This window comes from Scophthalmus maximus, chromosome 8 (genome assembly GCF_022379125.1).
Source record: "Scophthalmus maximus strain ysfricsl-2021 chromosome 8, ASM2237912v1, whole genome shotgun sequence".
In the NCBI taxonomy this organism is placed as follows: domain Eukaryota; kingdom Metazoa; phylum Chordata; class Actinopteri; order Pleuronectiformes; family Scophthalmidae; genus Scophthalmus; species Scophthalmus maximus.
In genome coordinates, this window is record NC_061522.1 from 7,763,303 (window position 1) to 7,783,507 (window position 20,205).

The window sequence follows — 20,205 nt, forward strand, 5'->3', positions numbered from 1 at the left end:
GCATCCCTCCCATGCAATTTGGAACAGAGGCACAATTGACATTTATGTATAAATAATCAGCATGCATTCCCAGACACGTGAAGAGACAAGAGACGACCCCTCAGTGTAAACCTCTATTGTGGTTCCACTTCTTGGTGGGTCCTGAAGAAACAACACCCCACCGTAAATTCTGGTTCTCTCTCTGTGTGTGTGTGTGTGTGTGTGTGTGTGTGTGTGTGTGTGTGTGTGTAAAACCATCTGCCTGTCTGAGTCAACTTGTAGTTTGGAGTCTCGCCAGCATCAAGCCTCTTTTGTTGTTGTATTTGTCTTGCTCTTCCTCCCACTGATCTTTGAGGTTGCCATGTTGGCACTCATTTCCCCCCATACAACCCTCTGGTTCTAAAATGGCTGGCCTGGAGGGTGAAAGGCAGTTGAACGTGAGCCAGTAATCCGTCCTCCGGCATCAGTTGTCTGTTGCAGCATCAGTAAGCATCTAAATAGGAACAAGATTTGCCAATACTGCTTGAAAAGTAATAATTGAAGGAGCGGATGCTGATTCGGGGAGACGGAAACCTTGGATGTCTTAAGCAGAAGTATTTATTATAAGAGCTCAATATATATCAAGGAGATTTCTGTTTCGTTTACACAGATCAACAAGGTGGTCAGTGTACGGCGCCCCAAGACAATCTGCCTGTTCCCGGTCTCTGTAGTGTATTTAGTTTAGGGTAATGTCGTCATCTCCCCGCGACTATGACACCTGGAGAGAGAGACTTCAGCTGCTCGATGATTGTTGTGGCTTGCCACAGACAGGTTGACCTTGCTTGGTGCCTGAGAAGACTCGTCTTAACAGTTTCTCAGGGGAGGATAGACAAAATTCCACGACACCGCTCAAGCACTAATAATCGAAGGCAACCGTATTGTGAAACGTGATGTTTTTTGGCCTGCGGTCTTCGATGCATTGATTGAAAAACCTTTTCTGAGAACATTTAAACTTTAAATATATTAATATTTGATTGGTTGAAAGGCACATCCCAAACTCAGTAATTGCTTTAGTGCAAACATCCAACTGCTGTATTAGTTGTATTGTGTGTATGATTGGTCTTTCAAGTATTGTTCAATAACCCTAATGAAGGCCATGGGCTGAATGGCACCACATTTAAAGAAATGGTTGCCATAAGTGACACTTACTGGATAATGCAAAAAATTAGTTTTTGCCAAGTATATAGCCCAGAAAAGCGGAAGCTCAAAGTCTGCACTGCTATCAGTCGATCTTTAAGAGCACTGGCCGGACAGAGTGTGATGAAAACAAGCTTTATACGCTGGTGAAGAGAGATGAATTGTCAATGAGTTCCTGCAGGGGTCTGAATTCTTGCCCTCTTCCCTTTTGCAAAGTGGAAGGCTGCCACTCTGTCTCTGCCAACCCCCTCCTCCCGGGTGCTTATCAGCTGCTCCATCATCGCAACTTCCCTTCACTCATGCATCATTCTGTGTGCACACACAAGCACACACCTTATTCTCCAGGTTCAACTCAGCCCTCTGGCGTCGAGTTCAGACAAGGCGGCCTGGATTGAGATAAGTGGAGGGGAGGAAGGTGGACGGAGGACAGGATAAGAGGGATGACAGACAGCTCTCTTCCCGTCCTGACTCAAAGAAGGAGGGAGTTTGCTCGGCTATTCATGTCAATCCGACCCTGATCAGAAAAGCCACAAAATATGTGGTCAAGATATGTTCAGAAATCAACCAGAAATATGCAGATTGACAGTTTATGTTTCATATGACATGATGGTAAAGTTACTTTCCAATGACGTTCTGGCAGCTACTTTTCTGGCATACTGACCGGAGAAGGCCGGGTGGAATCTGTGCCATGTCTCATCTTCTTACTTGAATCCCACAGAGCCCTCGTTGTACTTTGGGGAACCAGAGTATGTTGTGGATGAGAGTTCAGGCTACGTTGAGGTGAAGGTTTGGAGGACGGGGACTGATCTGTCCAAGACGGCGACTGTCACCGTGCGCTCCAAGAAGAGCGATCCCGTCTCAGCAGAAGGTAAAAATCAGCATTTTGACAGAATCGACAGCTGTCAGTCGCAATATTGCGTTGCAGCGTTTATTAACGGCTTCCTCCTCCATCTGGCAGCTGGACTAGACTATGTCGGCATCAGTCGCAACCTCGACTTCGCCCCCGGAGTGACGATGCAGACGTTCAGAGTGACCATCTTGGATGATCTGGGTCAGCCGGAGCTTGAGGGGCCTGAGACCTTTGACCTCGTATTACGGATGCCCATGAATGCTGTGTTAGGAGAACCGAGCAAAGCCACCATCACCATCAACGATACCTTCACTGACTGTAAGTGTAAAAATACAGAAACAAAACAAATATATATTTGTATGTCCAAGTCAAGTATATTAAAAGTATTATATTTGCTGGTCTAAATTGGGTTTACAATTTATCCACAAATGTGGAAAAACTGGAAGCATAGCATTTGTAAGCGTCATGTAAACAGTTAATAATGGTAACTATAACACACTACTATTATATATTTGTAAGCACACATGAGAACATTGTTACATATTTGTTTATATTAATTGATTATACAAATGTACAAATCTTTCATATGCTCTTTTAAAAGTAGTCATGGGTTTAAAGTTTTTGAGACACATTAACATATTGACCTATAACAATTTCAGAGTCTGTTATGAAACATTTATTTACCGTTATAATGCTTATATAATCATAAGCCAGTGACATATCAATATGTATGATTGCGAATGGTATGTTATCCTGCATATTCAGTGTTGGGTGCTTCATAGCAGGTATACATGGTTACAACTACATCATCAAACTCTTTGAAATGTCTTTATATCTGCTTGTGATAACACTGTGGTGTGCCAAGGTGCTTTTGAATCAACTTTCATTTTTTTTTTCATTTTTGGCCTCATTCCAATTCGGCGAGACTCTCTTGTAACAGGTTGATTATTGCCGTTACAGTGCCAAAGGTTCAGTTTAAGGAAGGAAGCTACAAGGTGGACGAGTCTGACGGGGAGGTAAAAGTCATAGTGTACCGTAGTGGAGACATCCGTCTCGTGTCCACCGTGCGCTGTTACACCCGCCAGGGCTCTGCTCAGGTCATGATGGACTACAGTGAGAGGCCCAACACCGACGCATCAATCATCACTTTCCAACCAGGTGAGACGCGCCTCTCTCCATTTTCAATCCATCCGTTCTGCTCTTTCCTCGCAGCACTTAATTAAATGTGTTGTGAATCCTTTTCGCTAGGGGAGACCGAGAAGCCGTGTGTGGTCAGCCTGATGGATGACTCTGTCCACGAAGAGGACGAGGAGTTCCGCCTGGTCCTGGGAACTCCCAAGAGCAAGTCTCCCTACGGAGCGTCTATCGGGGAGCAGAAGGAAGCACTGGTCACAGTCACGGATGAGAAAGACAGTGAGTGTTTTATCAGTGTGTGATTATACCGAGCGGGATAAAAAATGTCCGTCAGGATACAGTGCAAATAAGTACATATGATTTTGGATCGATGCATTATTAGAAACTGACTAAGCTGAGCTTTTTTACTGCATCGGACAAAAAGGAAATGTCCAATGTCCATATTTTTATATTTCCAGAAGCAAGGAAACCACTTGTGTTGTTGTGATATTTATCTGCTGAAATTTAAAAGTTCAGATCCATGAGGTTTTCAAGTAAATCAATCCTGGTTTACTGGATATTGATGGTGATTTTTTCTCATGAGTTCCCTTTGTTTCCCATTCTAGAGTCCATCATCCGTTTCTCTGAGATCAAGTACAGTGTGCGCGAACCCCAGGTCAAAGGAGAGGTGGCAATAGTAAAGATTCCTATCCTGCGTATCGGAGACACCTCGAAGGTCTCAGTAGTGAGAGTGCACACCAAGGACGGCTCTGCAACCTCTGGAGAAGACTACAACCCAATGTCGGAGGGTAAGAGCCTGGTTTGGTGGCTACAAGGTTACACAGAAGCTCATCCGAGGCCTCCTGTCACAATCCAGTGTTGGAGATTTTTTTTACATTTCTGTTCGCTCCTCACTCACGCAGCGTCTTTGTTTCTTAGATGTCGAGTTCAAGGAGGGCGAGAAGGAGCACTTTGTGGAGATCGAGATCCTATACGACGGCCAGAGAGAGATGAGAGAGGCCTTCACTGTGCACATGAAGCCCGACGACAACATGGTGGCTGAAATACAGGTGAGACAAAGGCCACGCAATGAGAAACACACACACACACACACACACACACAATTAAAATAGAATAAAAATGGCGGCAAATCATGCGAGTGCACATGTACAGAGCTGCATATGTACACACGTGAGCGTGCGCCATGTCATGTCGGCCTGTGTCAAAATAGCCAGGCAGCAGCTGGCATTGCTGTCAGCACGCCTGAACCACGGAGTTATATAAAAAGCTTTTCCCGTCGGAATGAGATGCTGAGGGGAATGTCCCAGCAGAGCCAAACAGTAGACCAACCTATAAACAGAACGGTGTCATTCTACCCCTGTTCTCCACATCAGCCAGGTACCGTTCACGTGACAGAAGGAGCTTTACCTCGGACTAAACTGTTTGGAGCTTTCACTGTATGAGAAAGGAACGGCCCAATGGCACCCAATGACCACGATCCCCATAATCAGTTATTCTAATAAACGGTCAAATGTTTCAGTGTTTTTTTTATCTTCACCTGAATCAGAAGAGACTTTGTCACAAATAATCATGCTAATAACTTAATCCACCCACAGATAATAAGGCCTTTGTGCAAACAGTAGCTAAATTTAAAGTTTGTCAGACTCATGAGCACTGAGTTATGGCCCTGTAAGTTGATCGTGTTGCTGCAGCACCACATATACACTGTGTGTGTGTGTGTGTGTGTGTGTGTGTGTGTTTGTGTGTGTGTGTGTGAAATACCAACAAATGTTGCAGGATTGCTCAGAGAGCACAATGCTCTGAATTAAATACTGGCTGTCAATCCTAACGACTGTGTCCCATGTGTAAGGGAAACACCGAAGAGGATGTTACAGCTATAGATTTGTCTTGACACCAAGGCATTCAGAGAAAATAAAGAATGTTTCATCTGTGCTCCGCCAACACTGGTTTGTGAGTTACAGGGGAAGCGATTTGAAATGAAGGACCATCTGGCAGCAGCATCTGCATCTGAATCTAGTCATTTCTTCCTTTGTCGGTGGAAATGTACTGTAGCCTCACTGGTTCATTTAAAGTGTTGTTCCGTTTCTAAAAGTGGACAGCCGACTAATGACGCCCTTGCTCGTCCTTGCCAGATGAACAAAGCCATCGTGTACATCGAGGAGATGGACAGTGTGGCAGACGTCACCTTCCCTGCAGTGCCCCAGGTGGTTTCCCTGCTCATGTATGACGACACAGCAAAGAGCAAAGACAAGCCCCACCCGGCCAACGGATACCCTGTTGTGTGCGTCACGGTGAGTTGTTTTTTCCCACACTGCCCTTAAGCTTTCCAACCGAAAACAATCAACAACAACAACAACGGTTCCAGTGCTGATTATGATTTAGAATGTACAGTCTTGGCATTATTCTTAAGAAATTTAAAGCGGAAATGTGTCTTCGTTCAGCATCTGTCCTGCCACCGGTTTCATTCCGTCCTTCCCTTCTCTCTCAGGCCTGCAACCCCAAGTACCACGACTTTGATAAAACTGGTTCCATCTGCTCTGTGGAGAAGATTAACGACACCCTCACCCAGTACCGCTGGCTGGTCAGTGCTCCCACTGGGTCAGATGGCGTGACCAGCCCCATGAGGGAGGTGGACACCAACACGTTCTTCACCAACACCAAGTCCATCACTTTGGATTCAATCTACTTCCAAGCCGGCTCCAGGGTTCAATGTGCGGCACGAGCCTTCAATGCCAATGGAGATGCAGGCCTGGAGCTGTCCAGTCCCATTGCTGTGGTCAGCAAGGCAGAAGGTGAGTGGCAGAAGACACTTGGGAGACAAGTGCAGATCGAATGGCTTAACTGACCTAAACTCTCGGCAGGTATGTGTCAGCCTCGTATCCCGGGAACTGTTGGAGCCGAACCGTTCTCCGCTAAGATCCGTTACTCTGGCCCAGATGACCCCGACTTCCCCAACCTAATCAAACTGACCGTCAACATGCCGCACATGGATGGTGAGCAGAAAATCATTCGGCAACTTCTGATATATGGTCATTTTTATTCATTCAGCAGAGTGACAAGCTTTCCCCTCTTAAAACAGGCATGTTACCGGTGATCTCCACACGACCCATGTCCAACTTTGAGCTCACCCTGAGCCCGGACGGCACTCGTGTGGGCAACCACCGCTGCTCCAACTTGCTGGACTTCAATGAGATCCAAACCGGGCACGGTTTCATCACGGATGCAACGAAGAACCCGGAGATCATCGGCGAGACTTCGCCCTATCAATATAGCACCAATATGCGCTCGGCCAACTCCCTGCGCTTCTACAGGAACCTCAACCTGGAGGCCTGCCTCTGGGAGTTCACCAGCTACTACGACATGTCAGAGCTCCTGAATGACTGTGGAGGCTCCATAGGCACCGATGGACAGGTAGGAAGAGCAAATATTTGAATATAAGGTTTTAGGGTCACACCAGTTTTCAAAACTAGACTAAGATTTTATGGCAAAATCGCAAGGGCAAATTAAATCCACGCAAATTTTTGATTTGGAGTTCCGTTTGAATTAATGTATTTATTTGAAAACATTTTAAATATTTATATTCTTATTTCACCGCACTGCAGTCATTACTTGCATTAGGCCGATTCCCATTGTGCTCCTCTGGAATAACACTTAATGGGGCAATAAGCGATTCTAAAGCAATAGACGTTTTATAAAAATCTGCGCATATTTCCTCCCTGTCCGTTGGCCGTCGTTTTTGTGAACATTAGTGAACGTTGAAGGGCAAATGTGCACAGCTGACACTTTGCAAACGGTCTTGACAAACTGGAGGAAATTACTGAAGCTTATTGGTTGCGTTGCATTGCTTTCCCCACTCATTTAGGTGCTGAACCTCGTCCAGTCATACGTCACCTTGCGCGTTCCACTGTTTGTGTCCTACGTCTTCCACTCTCCCGTGGCTGTGGGAGGCTGGCAGCACTTTGACCTGCAGTCAGAGCTCAAACTCACCTTCGTCTACGATACAGCTATCCTGTGGCAAGACGGTATTGGCAGCCCCCCCGAAGCCGAGCTGCAAGGTACGTCGTAGGGACCGGTGCTGCTTGGGAGAGAAAAATGTGCATTAATTTGCACAGCACTGTAAAACCTATTTCCTCTGTTCTCATAGGAGCCATGTTCCCCACCAGCATGCGTATAAATGAGGAGGGCCGTCTGGTTGTCAACTTCAAAACAGAGGCTCGCTTCAGGGGACAGTTTGTTATGTCTCATCCAGGTAAGAGAGTGCTGCACGCACACACGTGCTGCACGCACATACATACACACACACACACACACACACACACACACACAGACACACAGACACACACACACACACACACACACACACACACACACACACACACACACACACACACACACACACACACACACACACACACACACACACACACACACACACACACACACACACACACACACACACACACACACACACACACACACACACACACAACCTATTCTGTAGTGTCATTCAATACAAGCAGCCTCCTATAGCATTACCCTGTGGCCCACATCCTCTCTTCATCTATTCCTGGAGTTCCACATTAGGGGGTCCTTCCTGTGTGAAAGTGCCAGAGGTCATTTCAGCAAATGTCAAAATCCCCGCTGCGGAGTTTACAGTTGGAGAGCAAGGGGCAAAAAAAAAAACAATACAAAAAGGTCACCAGTTCAAAGATTTATGACTCTGTGTGCGTGTTGGTTTCCAGGAACCAGCGTGTCGTCCATGGTGATGTGTGCCGACCACCCCGGGCTGACGTTCACTCTCGGCCTGGTCAGGACCGAGCCCACATACAACCAACCCATGCAGCAGTGGAGTTTTGTCTCGGACTTTGCTGTGAGTCACGACGCCGTGGAAACTCTCCCACCGTAGTACCGAGTTCACCGACTTAATGCAAAGTACTGACATTGTTCCTGTGTGACGTGTGCTGTAGGTGCGAGACTACTCTGGGACCTACACGGTGAAGATGATCCCCTGCATCGCCTCCCCCAATGGGGAGTTCAGCATCCCTCCTGTCTGCCACCCACGAGAGCCTCTGACCTTTGACATGGACATACGCTTCCAGCAGGTGAGCTTGGACATCCTGAAAAAAAATCTAGCAACCTAGCATTTCACCCACAATAGTGAGAACACATTTTTAAGAGGACAAATAACCACCGTAACATTCATTTAAACTTCAAAATAAGATTACGACGGTGCTTTTGTTGTCATATCTCCAAATGTCATGAGCACCCATCTGTTCTGGGTACGGTAACCCCTGTGTTGTGTGTTCCAGGTGAGTGACCCAGTTGCAGCTGAGTTCAGCCTCAACACCCAGATGTTCCTGTTGTCCAAGAGGGAGCTGTGGTTGTCCGATGGCTCCATGGGCTTTGGAGAGGGGAGCGACGCTGCTTTTTCAGAAGGTGCAACAACACTGCCATCTAGTTGTCTAGTAGTCAAATTACATCTGATTGGCCATGACCCCATGAAAAAACCCATGTTGTAGTCCCCTCCCTTACCATTTCCCCGGTCCTTTGCTTCAGGCTCCATGATCTACGGCCGTGTGATGGTGGACCCAGTCCAGAACCTGGGCGACTCGTTCTCCTGCAGCATTGAGAAAGTCTTCCTCTGCACCGGAGCCGATGGTTATGTCCCGAAATACAACCCCACGAACAAGGAGTATGGATGTCTGGCAGACTCTCCCACCCTGCTGTACAGATTCAAGATCCTGGTAAGGTGTAAAGGAGAACACTTTGCGGGTTGTTGTGGAGGCCAAACGAAGTAGATCTCAGTTCTGATTCCTGCGTGTGTTTGTTCTGCAGGACAAGGCCCAGCCAGACACTCAAGCTTCAGCATTTGGTGATGTTGCTTTTAAGGCCACACTGGCCCAAGACACGACCGGAGCTTTGACTTTGGTCAAACAGCCGGGATCGGATGGCTTCACACTGTCTTCATCTCCACTTTTCCAGGTCTCGATAAATATCCAGCTATATTCATGAATTGCGTAGGAAAAATACATGAACGAAGAAGTAACATGCTCAAATATCTTTCTTCTCCAGGTGGCTGCTGGTCGAGAGTGGTTCATCCACACTATCTACACTGTCCGCTCCAGAGAAAACGCCAACCGCAACATTGGCAAGCGCAGTGTGGAGTACCTCCACCACAGCATGTCCTCCGTTGAGCGGCCCCACGCTCGCCAACGCCGCGCCGCCCCAGCGTTGTCCAGCCCCACCGCGGCCCAGGACATCGGCGTCGACAACAACCGGGGCACCAACATCCAGCACATCGCTCTCGACCGAACGGACCGCATGGTGGTGAGCCAGCATCAACCCTGGTCGCCTCACCGCGACCCTCTCCTGGAGCGCCCCCTGCTGGAGAGTTCCGGCAGAGAGCCGGCCGACTCCTCCACCGTGCCTATGTTAGTGGGCCTCGCAGGCCTGGTCCTCCTCGTATGCCTCATCGCCACTGTTGTCATCCTGCTGCTCCGGCGCAAGAGGAGTGAAAAGAACACCCAGTTCCCTCCTTACACCACCTCCTCATCTTCTGCCTACAGCCAAGGCCCAGCGGGCATGTGGAGCACTCCAGACAGCTCTGAGGTCTAGATGTGGACCGGCTCCAGCTCGAACACCTGCTCACAATGAAAAAGACTATGACAGTCTCACTTCACCATTGTGCCTTCAATGCCCAACTCTTGTAGCACTGACGAACCAAGAACAACCTGGGAAAAGCACAATAAGTCAGCGCCGTGGGGCCTAAACGCCGAGACTGCACCAGTCTTCCGAGGCTCACTGATCTCTGATGATTGTTAGTTCTTGCTGTAATGTACCATAAGTTCTTGCAGCCTATTCTGAATCATGGATGTATGTAGAGGCCTTTAAAATATTCACCTGTCTCACCAGTTGCCAAGTTGTAATATATCCCTTTTTATTCTTTATCAAGTGTCTGCAAATGCATGAAAATCACAATTTAGTAAATGCTATTATTTACCAAGTAAAAGGCAACCGTTCAAAAAGTTCATGAAAGAATTTCCTATGTTCCTACTTTAAAAATAATTAGGTTTTTTTTATTATTACTGTAATTCACTCTGTTCATTATTTTGTTGTGTGTAGGGCAAAGTGGATTGGATGTTAGTAGAGGATGACCTTAATGAATGATGTGATAAATGATTTTTAATATTGATATTATTTGCCTGTTGTGCTTTAAAAAGCCTGCAACCTATTTGGCTCAATACCAAAGTGGTATTGAGTTAACAATACCACTTTGGCGTCATTGAAAGGGATTTTAAATGTTGTCATTTGTCTTTAGAATGGAGTTGGAGTTTTTTTTTCAGGTTATGTGGCTGAAGTCAGATGCAAAACAATCTGTGTACATACCAATGCAGGACTCTGGGAAAAAAAAAAAAAGGTATTACACCCTGGTGAAACTTGAAAAATAATTAACTATTCATCTTTTTGGTTTATCAATCAAGTTCTGGAAAAGCAAAGGTGCGGTATAAAAATTATAAATACTCTACAGGTAACAGTATATTTGAATGTGCCAATAGTTAGTAGAATTTCATGGCTTATTAATTTTGTCACTTTCAAGCGTTTGGATGTTTGTACAACTCAACTGCCAAATATAAATGTCCTTTTTTTGAATCAGTGTCTTATTTAGCAGAGTGCACACATTTTTCTTTTTTCTTTAAAAAAAGGGGAAGTTTATTTGTGATGTTCAAAAAACATTTTCAACTTCACATAGGAAGATAAAGAACAAATGTTGTCTTTAAAAAAAAAGCTACATATTGTTTCAAGCAATGGAATGTAGTACAACCAACAGGCATAAATACATTTATTTTAATGAAATACTAGTAAAAAAGAGAACAGACTAGCAATCAAAAAATAAAAAAAAACCCAGCACAGCTGCAGTGTTTAGGTCAGTGACAACAAGGAGCACATCCTAAAACCTAATACGACCAGATCAGTCCATCGGGGTGTTTTACACAGTACAATATCACGGCCTGCAAAACAAACACAGACACTAGAACTAACAGTACCGGAGCTGGCTGCACGCTTCACAAATTCTGATACTGTGGCTTTATGAACAGCTTCACAACTTGAGCTTCTTCCTGCGTCCACGACCGTCTGGGGTTCCCTCCGACTTTCTTTTCTGAGCCTGGAAAAAGAGGAGAAAGAGATGAGGAAAGATTTACTAGCAGCAAATAAGAGTATGGACCAAAAAGGGCACTGGGAGACGTTCGACATCGCGGCTTTCTGCCAGAAAAGTCTGAAGGAAACCGGGTGAGTTTGTATGAAGAGTGAAAAGGTCTGTACACGGAGCAGGTCATAGTTGATTAGTGGGACATTATTTTTCTACTGTTAACTTTTCAGTATTTATTCAGTTTTATTTTAAGTTTTTGTTAGGTTTAAGTGTCAAAACTACTTGGTTTGGTTACATTTAATCCAGAAAACCTCTTTCTTCCAGATAGCTTTGAAGAACAACCAAAAGTTGTCACAGAATGTCCAGTGAATTAAATTCAGACCATTTTATTTTGGCAAAGTTCTTGTAAATATGCTTGTGTTTAGAAATTTGATTAAATTTAGAAAAGAAAATAGATATTTCCATTCCACAACATAAGGTATAAAAAAAACAAAAAACATAAACCCCCCAGCTCTGGTGAAATATTGTTTTGAATATGTACAAAGTGGCTCGATTGACTTACTGAGGTGGTCTTTGGGCCTCGTTTCTTTTTCTCCGCCTTCTCTCTCTCCTCCAGCTCCATGTTCTCTCTCTCTATCAGTGTAATCAGCGTGTTGCATCGCCTCTGAAGCTCCTATACAACAAAATCACACAAAAAATTGTTTTAATCATCACGTAAGTTGGTAAACAAGTAAATAAATAAATGACAAATGGTGCAAAGGGGTGAAAAATTCACCATGGCAGTCCTGGATTTGAGGAACCAGTCGAAGCGGAACTGAGGTGAGTTACGGATGCACTGACGGAGCTCGTCATACACGCTCTCCTTGTCGAAGCCCAGCTTGTGTAGCATGCAGATGAGGAAGCGGTCCTCTTCCTCCGTGTAGTTCTTGCCTTTGTTGGTACCGTAGGAAATGCGGAGCTGATGGAATGGAGCCTTGTAGCGACCGATCTGAGCAAGGAGAAGAGAAACGCATTGAGGGACCGTTAATTAATTAGCAACAGAAGATAATGTGATGGAGAAACTGTTCAGGGATCAGAGCAAGATTTAGAGTTACAGTGGCTAATGAGATAAAGGTAATTACGTAGATTAAACCACGGCTACCTTTGAGTCTAGTGCTTTCTTGATGCTAATCCTTCTCTGAATCCTGGCCTCTCCCCTCTCTATCTGGGCCATGATCTTCTCGATATCCTGCAGCTCATTGCAGCGCTCCCAGAAAACAGCTGGAAGAACAAACACAAAGACATTCAACCACAAAATATGTGCCTAAGGCAAACGTTAAGGGCTTTGTTTTTCTGGGAAGGGGAGAAAATCAAGATTTAATTACCAGAATACTCCATGACCTCTTCTGGAGTTTTCCCCTCCACTTCTCTGGCAATGTTCTCAATGTCATCTCTTCCCCACTTCTCGTTGGCCTTGATGAACTGGTTGAAGTCACGTTTGTTCCAAATGGTAAATCCCTGCAATGACGGTGCGCTTGATTAAAGTGTGCACAAAACCCAGGTTTGTTTGGATTGGCAGCACATCCATCCTAAAATGATAGTGCTGACTGATAATATCCAGTACCTGTTGGAGCAGGTTCTCCTTCTCCTCCAGTTCCTCCTCTGTGAGAGCCTCGGCCTCATCGATCTTACCCTGCTCCTCTTTCTGCACCTGAGCAGAGTTTGGCATTTCTGGATTACGAGGAACCTAAAAAGACAAGAGCCGAGGAACGATTTAGAGACATTTATAAAGACGTTATTAGCAAAGATGCTCTCGTCTGATGAATATATTTGTACCTTGTAGCCAATGGTCTTCCGATAGAAGAGAATCTCCTTCTCTAGAAGCTCAAAGAGACGTGGAGGGAAGAACTGGAAGTCCTGCACATTTGGCTGCTTGGGAGGACGAGGAGCCTGGGAAATTGAGTCAAAGAGAAAACTGTTATGCAACAAACAGGATAACAAGCTGTCCATCATTAGAACATTGTAATTACACATTCTGTTGCATTCATTTTTTTCATCCTCAGGGTGTTTAAACAATGATCGGGCTATACCTTGGGTGCTTTGGGCTCACTGACTCGCAGGGCTTCTCTAAAGTAAGCATCCACTGCGTAGTTGGCTTTCCTTTCCCTCTTGGGTGGCTCGATCCAGTTGTTAATGACCTGAATGAAGACGAGAAAGTAACAAGGTAAAGCCTCAAAGGTTCATGTTGTTGGAAAGAGGAATGACTGATGTGAACGGACTCTTTACCTTTTTCTTCTCTCTGTAGTCCTCTCCTTCAAACGTGTACACGCTGCTGTTCTCTGTGTCCATGGTGAAGTTTCTCAGAGTGCTCTCGCCCAGGGAAGACATCTTCTCCTTCATCTCCATAGTCTAGCATATGACAAGATCGGAGTATTAATGTCGGTGTAAGATTTAACATTCAAACAGAATAGCTGACCTGATGTATAACCGTCCACAGACTCTCTCTTACGCATCCAGACTCACCTTTTTTTCACCTCTCTCCAGGATTTCATCGATGTCATCATCTGTGATCTCACTCTCTTTGGACGCAAACACGTGCGTGGCACCATGGCGAATGATGGACAGCATCTCATCCTTACCCAGCTTGTTTGCGCTTGGATCCACGAGTCTTCCTGTTAAGAACAAAAAAAGGAGGACATTGAAATCTCCCATATCTTATTACCATGTGAATTACAGCACCAAGTTCGATTTTGTCCTGCTATTTAAACTTCTAATTCTCGATCATTTCAGTCAAATTTGTTTTTTCAAGATAAGGGAGGTACAAAAACTGCTCTTGCCCTCCAACATCATTCGCAAAGATGCTAAAACGTGCCTTTACAAGCAGGGCTGACATTACAATCAAACGATTTACCTTGCTGGATGACAATGGAGTCCAGGCGTAGTTTCATCTCGGCCCTCTCTACGATCCTCTCCTCTACTGTGTTTTCGGTGATGAAGCGAAAGACGCGTACCTGCTTCTGCTGACCGATCCTGTGAGCTCGGTCCTGGAATGAAAGGAATAGTGTTCCAGTATGCAGTATCCCCTCCCTAGTGAATAGGCAACGGGGAAATCACAGCTTTGGGACACTCACCATGGCCTGCAGGTCAACTTGAGGGTTCCAGTCCGAGTCGAAGAGGATGACAACGTCGGCTGTAGCCAGGTTAATACCCAGCCCACCTGCTCTGGTGCTCAACATGAAGATGAACTTGGCGCTGTTGGGCTCGTTGTAGGCATTGATAGAGATCTGGAAACACACAGAGAAACTAAACACGTCAGTCTCTTTTATTACGCTTAATGTACAGTTATCTGACGGTTTGTAATCACTTTGTGTAAATCTAATCTCTCATAGATTAAACAATTTGAGGAGTAAGCCTCTCACCTGTCTTTCCTCGTGCGGCGTCTGACCATCCAAGCGGCAGTATCCGTAGTTCCTCCACATGCAGTAGTCCTCCAAGATGTCCAGCACCCTGGTCATCTGACTGAAGATTAGCACACGGGAACCTGGGAAAAGGGGATAATGGTTGTTAATTAAATGTACAGAAGATTGACACAATTAAGCGCCTTTTATTAAACAATGGAAACAATAGGGTTATATATAGAGACCCCACAGATCCCAGTGATGAATCACATACCCTGCACTTTCATCTTGGGTAGCAGCTTGTCCAACACTGCCATCTTGCCACTGTTCACAACCAGATGGAGGTCGGTTGTGTACGGAGGACCCGGCTCGGCTCCGTCAAACAGGTACGGATGGTTGCAGCATTTCCTGAGCTGCATGAGAACGTTCAGCAGGCGCATCTTGTCCATCTTACCCGCGGAGTTCAGAATGTCAATGTCCTTCATCAGAATCTTTGTGTACCTGACGGGTTGTAACGTGAGCCCATATTACATAATTGCGTACAACTTTTTCACGTCAGTATACGGTTATTTCGAAAAAAGATGCCCTGGGCTATTATTTTTTAAAGCTTACCACTCTCGCTGCATCTTGCTCAGGCCCACATACATCTTGATCTCTTTTTTTGGGAGCAGAGTTTTCTCCACATCCGCTTTAATACGACGGAGCAAGAAAGGACGTAGGACCTACACAAACAAAACAAAAAAACAGGTCAAAAAAATAATTTTTAAATAAAAATAATATATCTTAAAATGAACTGTTCAGTTTTAAGTTGTCAATTGAGTGCATTCAATACATACCGTGTGAAGACGCTCCACCAACTTCGTGTCACCCAAGCAGTTGTTTGTGTCGAACCAGGAGTCAAAGTCCTTAGGAGGGAAAAATTATATAAAATTAGTACCAGAAGGCAAATACACCTTTCCACTAAATAACTGGAACTCAGGATATTAAGTTTTCAGTTCAGAAAGCAGCGAGTTAATACTTCCTAGTAATGTCACTCCTTGATCTTGTGCATTCCTTATCAATACTCACCTCTGATGAGTTAAAGACGTCGGGCAGCAGGAAGTTGAGCAGAGCCCACAGCTCGTGCAGGTTGTTTTGAAGAGGCGTTCCAGTCAGCAGTAAACGATTGGTGGTCTTGAATTCTCGCACAATTTCTGATAGCTGTGGGGAAACAGAGGCACCTTTAGCTTTAATGGACTATCTAAAATAAAAAGTTTTTTGTGTTAAGATCCATTTTACTGTTCGAGTCTGACCTTGGATTTCTCGTTCTTGATCCTGTGGGCCTCGTCAATAACAAGGTATCGCCAGTTGAATTTCTTGAACACGGCCTTTTCAATGATGAGCATCTCATAGGATGTGACACACACGTCCCACTCTCCTGGCAGCAGCACATCTCTGATCAGGGCATTCTGTGAATGGAGCACAAATTTTAATCATGAGCATAGTTTTGGATTATCACTTCCAAATTAGCCAGAGTTATTTTTCGTTGGTAAAGCTAAAGTTAACCGTAGCCTTCAGTGACAGATTATCCACCTGAGAAAGAATCTCTTGCATGCTGTTGACATCTATAGCATCTCTCTTTCTCGCCTCCACACATACTCATTTTGACCCTCCCAGAGAAAGAAATTAAATCATTACATTATGTTGAGTTTTTTTTTTTAGATCACTGCTGGAAATAAAGCTGGTGTAACTTTTAATGTAATTTACCTGAATCTTAAAGACAATTTAGTTTTGGCCCATTTCATTAAGTCCAAACTAGAAGCCAAAATTGAGAGGCTGAAAATGCTGATTCTACAAAATTGAGGCTACTGTGCTAAGATGTGGCATGGTTGACACCAAACTTAGTTCCCCACTGTAAAACTAGCAAATAGGGCCATTACTAAAAATCAAACAGAATCCAGATAATCACAACATTCGGACAGAGCTTACCCTCTGCTCTCTGTCTCCGATCAGGCAGACTGCGCGAAGAGAGGGCACCCATCGTTTGAACTCATTCATCCAGTTGTATAGCGTGGACTTGGGCACCAGCACCATGTGGGGACCCGGAATGTTTCTGTAGTGCTTCATATAACCCAGGAGGGCAATTGTCTGGAGAGTCTTACCCAAACCCTAAGAAGGAGCAGACAGAGTGAGTTTGAGGCGGGACAGTAGATGATTACACAGGATACAAATATTTCATATATACATCCACATAAATGTATGGCTCAAACATTTGACAGCGGGTCAAAGAGTACTCACCATTTCATCAGCGAGGATGCCATTGATGCCATTCTCATACAAAGAGATGAGCCAGTTCAAACCACGGACCTGATAGTCCCTCATTTTTCCAGTTTTGACATCTAGATGAGAGAAGAGAAAACAAATAAACATCCCTTCTGCACGGGGTTGGACCATCTGGCGATTTTATATCATGATCTTTAAAACATCTACAATTTACTCGAAAAAAACAAAAACATTTGTATTAGCTGAGTAGCTGCTGCCAGAAAAGGACTTGACGTCAGTTGTGTTGCAGTGGTTTGGCTGTGCACAATCAGATATTTCTCAAATATATAATATTCAATATTATTTATATTGGATTCATACATTCAAATATAGTTAACCCGAAGACTCTGAGGGATTAGACTAGTCAGAGGATAAGATAAATGCAGCATGCGAGGGTTTAAGTGTGACTGGGGAGGTAATATTTTATCTAGCTGAGGATACGGTGCCAAAACTGTGGACAACATGGGATTTAAGACACTGTTGCACACTTTAGATTAACAGTATGATCATTTAAAAAGTGTTAGGAAACATCACAATTGAGTTTGTGGATCAGGGGTGTGTGTTAGGTAGAATGCCAGAGACTACTTCATCCCATAGTATGTATTCAATGTTCTGTTTTCAATGTTCCTTCCTCTCAAGCTTAAATAAAAATGTGTCTTTGCTTACAGGAAGGAGATTCATCAAAGCGAGCGCAGACATTAGTGGTCTTAGTGCTCTCGTTCAGTAGCTCTTCATCCTCCTCTTGCTCTGTGCGGCGATGACGGTTGCTGTCAAACACAGAAAATACACAATATGTCACTATCACAATGGGAGCAGAAGTGATGAGGTCAAATAAGTCTGGACTGTGTGCGTGTGTGTGGACTCACTCTCCAGCCGACAGCAGGTTTTGTTTCTCGTCTTTCTTGATACGAGGGCGTCCTGGTTTCATCTTCAGTGGAGAGGTGGGGGTCTTCTGTGCGGCTGGTTGGATGAAATGAGCAAACAACTCTGTTTGCTTCAGCAGATACTCGAATCTGTTGGTCCGGTCTGTTTGCTATATACACACACACACACACACCAAATACAGGAATTAGTTTTTCTCCCGTATTTATCTAAGAAAAGGGAGTTGTGGCATGCGATGTACATGCTCCAGAGCCCTTACCACTTTCTCCTCGTAACCTGGAGCAGAATCTTTGGTGGAGGAGGACGATGCATCTTGTCCATCAGGACCGGCATCTGAGGAGGACTCTTTTCCAGCATCTGAAGAGTCCGACTTCTCCTGAGTAGGAAAGATGTGAAGTGATAACGGTTGAGTTTAATGGCTTTTGTGTAGACACACTGATTAGTAATAACCGGCTCCGCTCCGGAACGTTCACTGCAAGTTGGAGGAAAAACACGGATTATGGTCGACATGAAACCTCGGATGGGGGGGGGGGTCTTTTACCTCATGGTGTCTTTGCATTATAATACATTTTTTTGTGTCAATACACATTATTAGAGCTGAAACAGTTAACTGAGTAATTGATTAGTAACGGAGTGCTAAATTAATCGCCAACTATTTTGATAATCGATTCATCGGTTCAAGTAGTTTTTATGATTAAAAGTCAAAATCCTCCGCTGAAATGTGACTATTTTCTGGATTCTTTGCTCCTCTGTGACAGCGGATGTATCACATTATATATATTTGGTGTGAGGACAAAACAAAACATCACCTCGGAGTTTGGGAAACACGGTCGACAACTTTTCACCATTTTATGAACCAAACAACTGTTCGATTAATCGACAGATGAATCGATAACGTCAGGTGCAGCCCTAAACTTCAGAGTCACCGTTGACTTTGACCTGTTAACTCCTGTGATGTTTGCATGTCGCAGCGGAGGTTGTGTCGCAGACCCCGGCGACAACAGCGTCTGTCCCCTCTGACAACAAAGAGGCTGCCGGGACAGCGGAGCGCGAAGACGCTCCTTCGTCGGTCTTCAGGCCGTTGAGTGAATCTGACCTGGTAATGAGCAAATAAAACACTCATACGACGACCTGCGACGCGCCAGTCACTGGAAGGCTACCGGGGCTAAGCTAACCGAGTGGGCGGTTATGAAACGGCCCGGCCCGGCCCGGCCGCTGCCGCCGCCCCGTGCCGCAGCCCGAGTGTCCGGGACGAGGCTGCTTCTGCCGAGAGCTAACGCTAGCGTCGCTAGCTAACTAGCGTCGCTAGCTAACTAGCGCGAACACAGCTCCGTCCGCACCGACGGCGTCGAAGTGAAAGTTTCGCGCTGCCGAGCTGGAGAAGTCCGCGGCCGACGGTCGGCCGGGTGCCGGAGATACGCACTCTTGCGGCGGGTTTCGTGAGAAACGTACGCGGCGTTGAGAGGAAGCGCATTTCTCACCTCCACTCCTCCTCCTCCTCCTCCTCCGGCTTCTTCAACTTCAGTCGCCTCTTCCCGCTGTTCCACGCACTTTTCGCTCTCGGACATTCTCTATCGAATTTCCCCGACAATCCAGGATATATCGTCCGTTATCGGGTGTCCTGTGTGGTCCCGTGTACGAGCCGTTGGCGGTTTACCGAACTTTGTCGCGCGAAACGAGAACTATCCTCTTGTTTTTAATGAAAGACCGAACGCACCGGTTCATCACAGGCAGCACTCGCGCGCTAGCAGGCTTATTTTTTTCTTTTTTTCTCAGGCACCCGCGTTCTCACGGCGCTAACGTTGCCCGGTGCGCGTACTATCGCGAGACTTGGTGATGATGCCTTCAGGACTATTTGTAAATCTTGGCTTCAAACAATATCATGCCTGCAATATTTTCGTGACATTCCCTCCTAGGCTGTTATCGTTGCTGAAAAACAGTCATTATTTTGCCTTTTCTTACAACAATGTCTGTGTCTCATGATTCTAACATTCATTTAATAAAGCATTTACAAGAATTTGGTAATTTAAGTTTAATATAATAATAATAATAATAATTTTATTTATATAGCACCGCCTTTCAGAAGCAGCTTAACAAAGTGCTTTCACAAAAACATACAAATCACAGACAATTAAAAAAAGGCATTCCAACAATAATATGGTTTTCAGGTCACATATCTGTATTAAAAAAAAAAGATATACAAAGACGACATCACATAAAAGCAAGTCTATATAAATGGGTTTTAAAAGTGACTGAGACATATTCTGCCAGCCTTATCTCCTCAGGCAGGCCGTTCCAAAGTCGAGAGGCCCTGATGGAGAAAGCTCGGTCATCCTTAGATTTGAGCCTCGACTTTG

The 20,205-nt window shown here is 45.0% G+C and overlaps 2 protein-coding genes across 2 annotated transcripts in view; one reads left to right on the forward strand and one right to left on the reverse strand.

The window, feature by feature from the left end:
• frem3 (Fras1 related extracellular matrix 3) overlaps window positions 1-10,789 on the forward strand; it is a 29,816-nt gene extending 19,027 nt beyond the window's left edge. Inside the window, exons 7-24 of the mRNA XM_035636736.2 lie at window positions 1,874-2,023; window positions 2,114-2,323; window positions 2,966-3,163; window positions 3,254-3,418; window positions 3,745-3,927; window positions 4,058-4,188; window positions 5,272-5,430; window positions 5,628-5,931; window positions 6,001-6,132; window positions 6,219-6,550; window positions 7,002-7,194; window positions 7,284-7,388; window positions 7,882-8,009; window positions 8,107-8,241; window positions 8,449-8,575; window positions 8,696-8,883; window positions 8,975-9,121; window positions 9,212-10,789. Coding sequence (XP_035492629.2) covers window positions 1,874-2,023; window positions 2,114-2,323; window positions 2,966-3,163; window positions 3,254-3,418; window positions 3,745-3,927; window positions 4,058-4,188; window positions 5,272-5,430; window positions 5,628-5,931; window positions 6,001-6,132; window positions 6,219-6,550; window positions 7,002-7,194; window positions 7,284-7,388; window positions 7,882-8,009; window positions 8,107-8,241; window positions 8,449-8,575; window positions 8,696-8,883; window positions 8,975-9,121; window positions 9,212-9,754 — 3,530 coding nt within the window. The 3' untranslated portion in view covers window positions 9,755-10,789. The remainder of the gene's footprint in view (window positions 1-1,873; window positions 2,024-2,113; window positions 2,324-2,965; window positions 3,164-3,253; window positions 3,419-3,744; window positions 3,928-4,057; window positions 4,189-5,271; window positions 5,431-5,627; window positions 5,932-6,000; window positions 6,133-6,218; window positions 6,551-7,001; window positions 7,195-7,283; window positions 7,389-7,881; window positions 8,010-8,106; window positions 8,242-8,448; window positions 8,576-8,695; window positions 8,884-8,974; window positions 9,122-9,211) is intronic.
• A 173-nt stretch (window positions 10,790-10,962) lies between these two features.
• smarca5 (SWI/SNF related, matrix associated, actin dependent regulator of chromatin, subfamily a, member 5) lies at window positions 10,963-19,626 on the reverse strand. Its single transcript, XM_047333823.1, has 25 exons — window positions 19,330-19,626; window positions 18,108-18,224; window positions 17,833-17,999; window positions 17,633-17,733; window positions 16,943-17,043; window positions 16,634-16,813; window positions 15,958-16,113; window positions 15,734-15,865; window positions 15,502-15,570; window positions 15,278-15,387; window positions 14,940-15,166; window positions 14,687-14,808; window positions 14,399-14,551; window positions 14,179-14,311; window positions 13,791-13,939; window positions 13,554-13,676; window positions 13,358-13,465; window positions 13,104-13,217; window positions 12,892-13,014; window positions 12,653-12,785; window positions 12,430-12,548; window positions 12,064-12,276; window positions 11,851-11,961; window positions 11,244-11,303; window positions 10,963-11,208 (listed from the first exon to the last, which is right to left on the reverse strand). The coding sequence occupies exons 1-25, from the start codon at window positions 19,414-19,416 to the stop codon at window positions 11,203-11,205; spliced, it is 3,114 nt and encodes a 1,037-aa protein (XP_047189779.1). The 5' UTR covers window positions 19,417-19,626; the 3' UTR covers window positions 10,963-11,202.
• Between the last annotated feature and the right edge of the window lie 579 nt (window positions 19,627-20,205).

Bases quoted from the DNA above. Each gene is read 5' to 3' on its own strand.
- smarca5 (XM_047333823.1), bottom strand. From the start codon at position 19,416: ATGTCCGAGAGCGAAAAGTGCGTGGAACAGCGGGAAGAGGCGACTGAA. The intron at 13,677-13,790 runs GTGAGTCTGGAT...GTCATATGCTAG, and splicing joins TGGAGAGAGGTGAAAAAAAG to ACTATGGAGATGAAGGAGAA. The intron at 12,277-12,429 runs GTAGCCGTGGTT...CTCCTTGCTCAG, and splicing joins AGAAAGCACTAGACTCAAAG to ATCGGTCGCTACAAGGCTCC.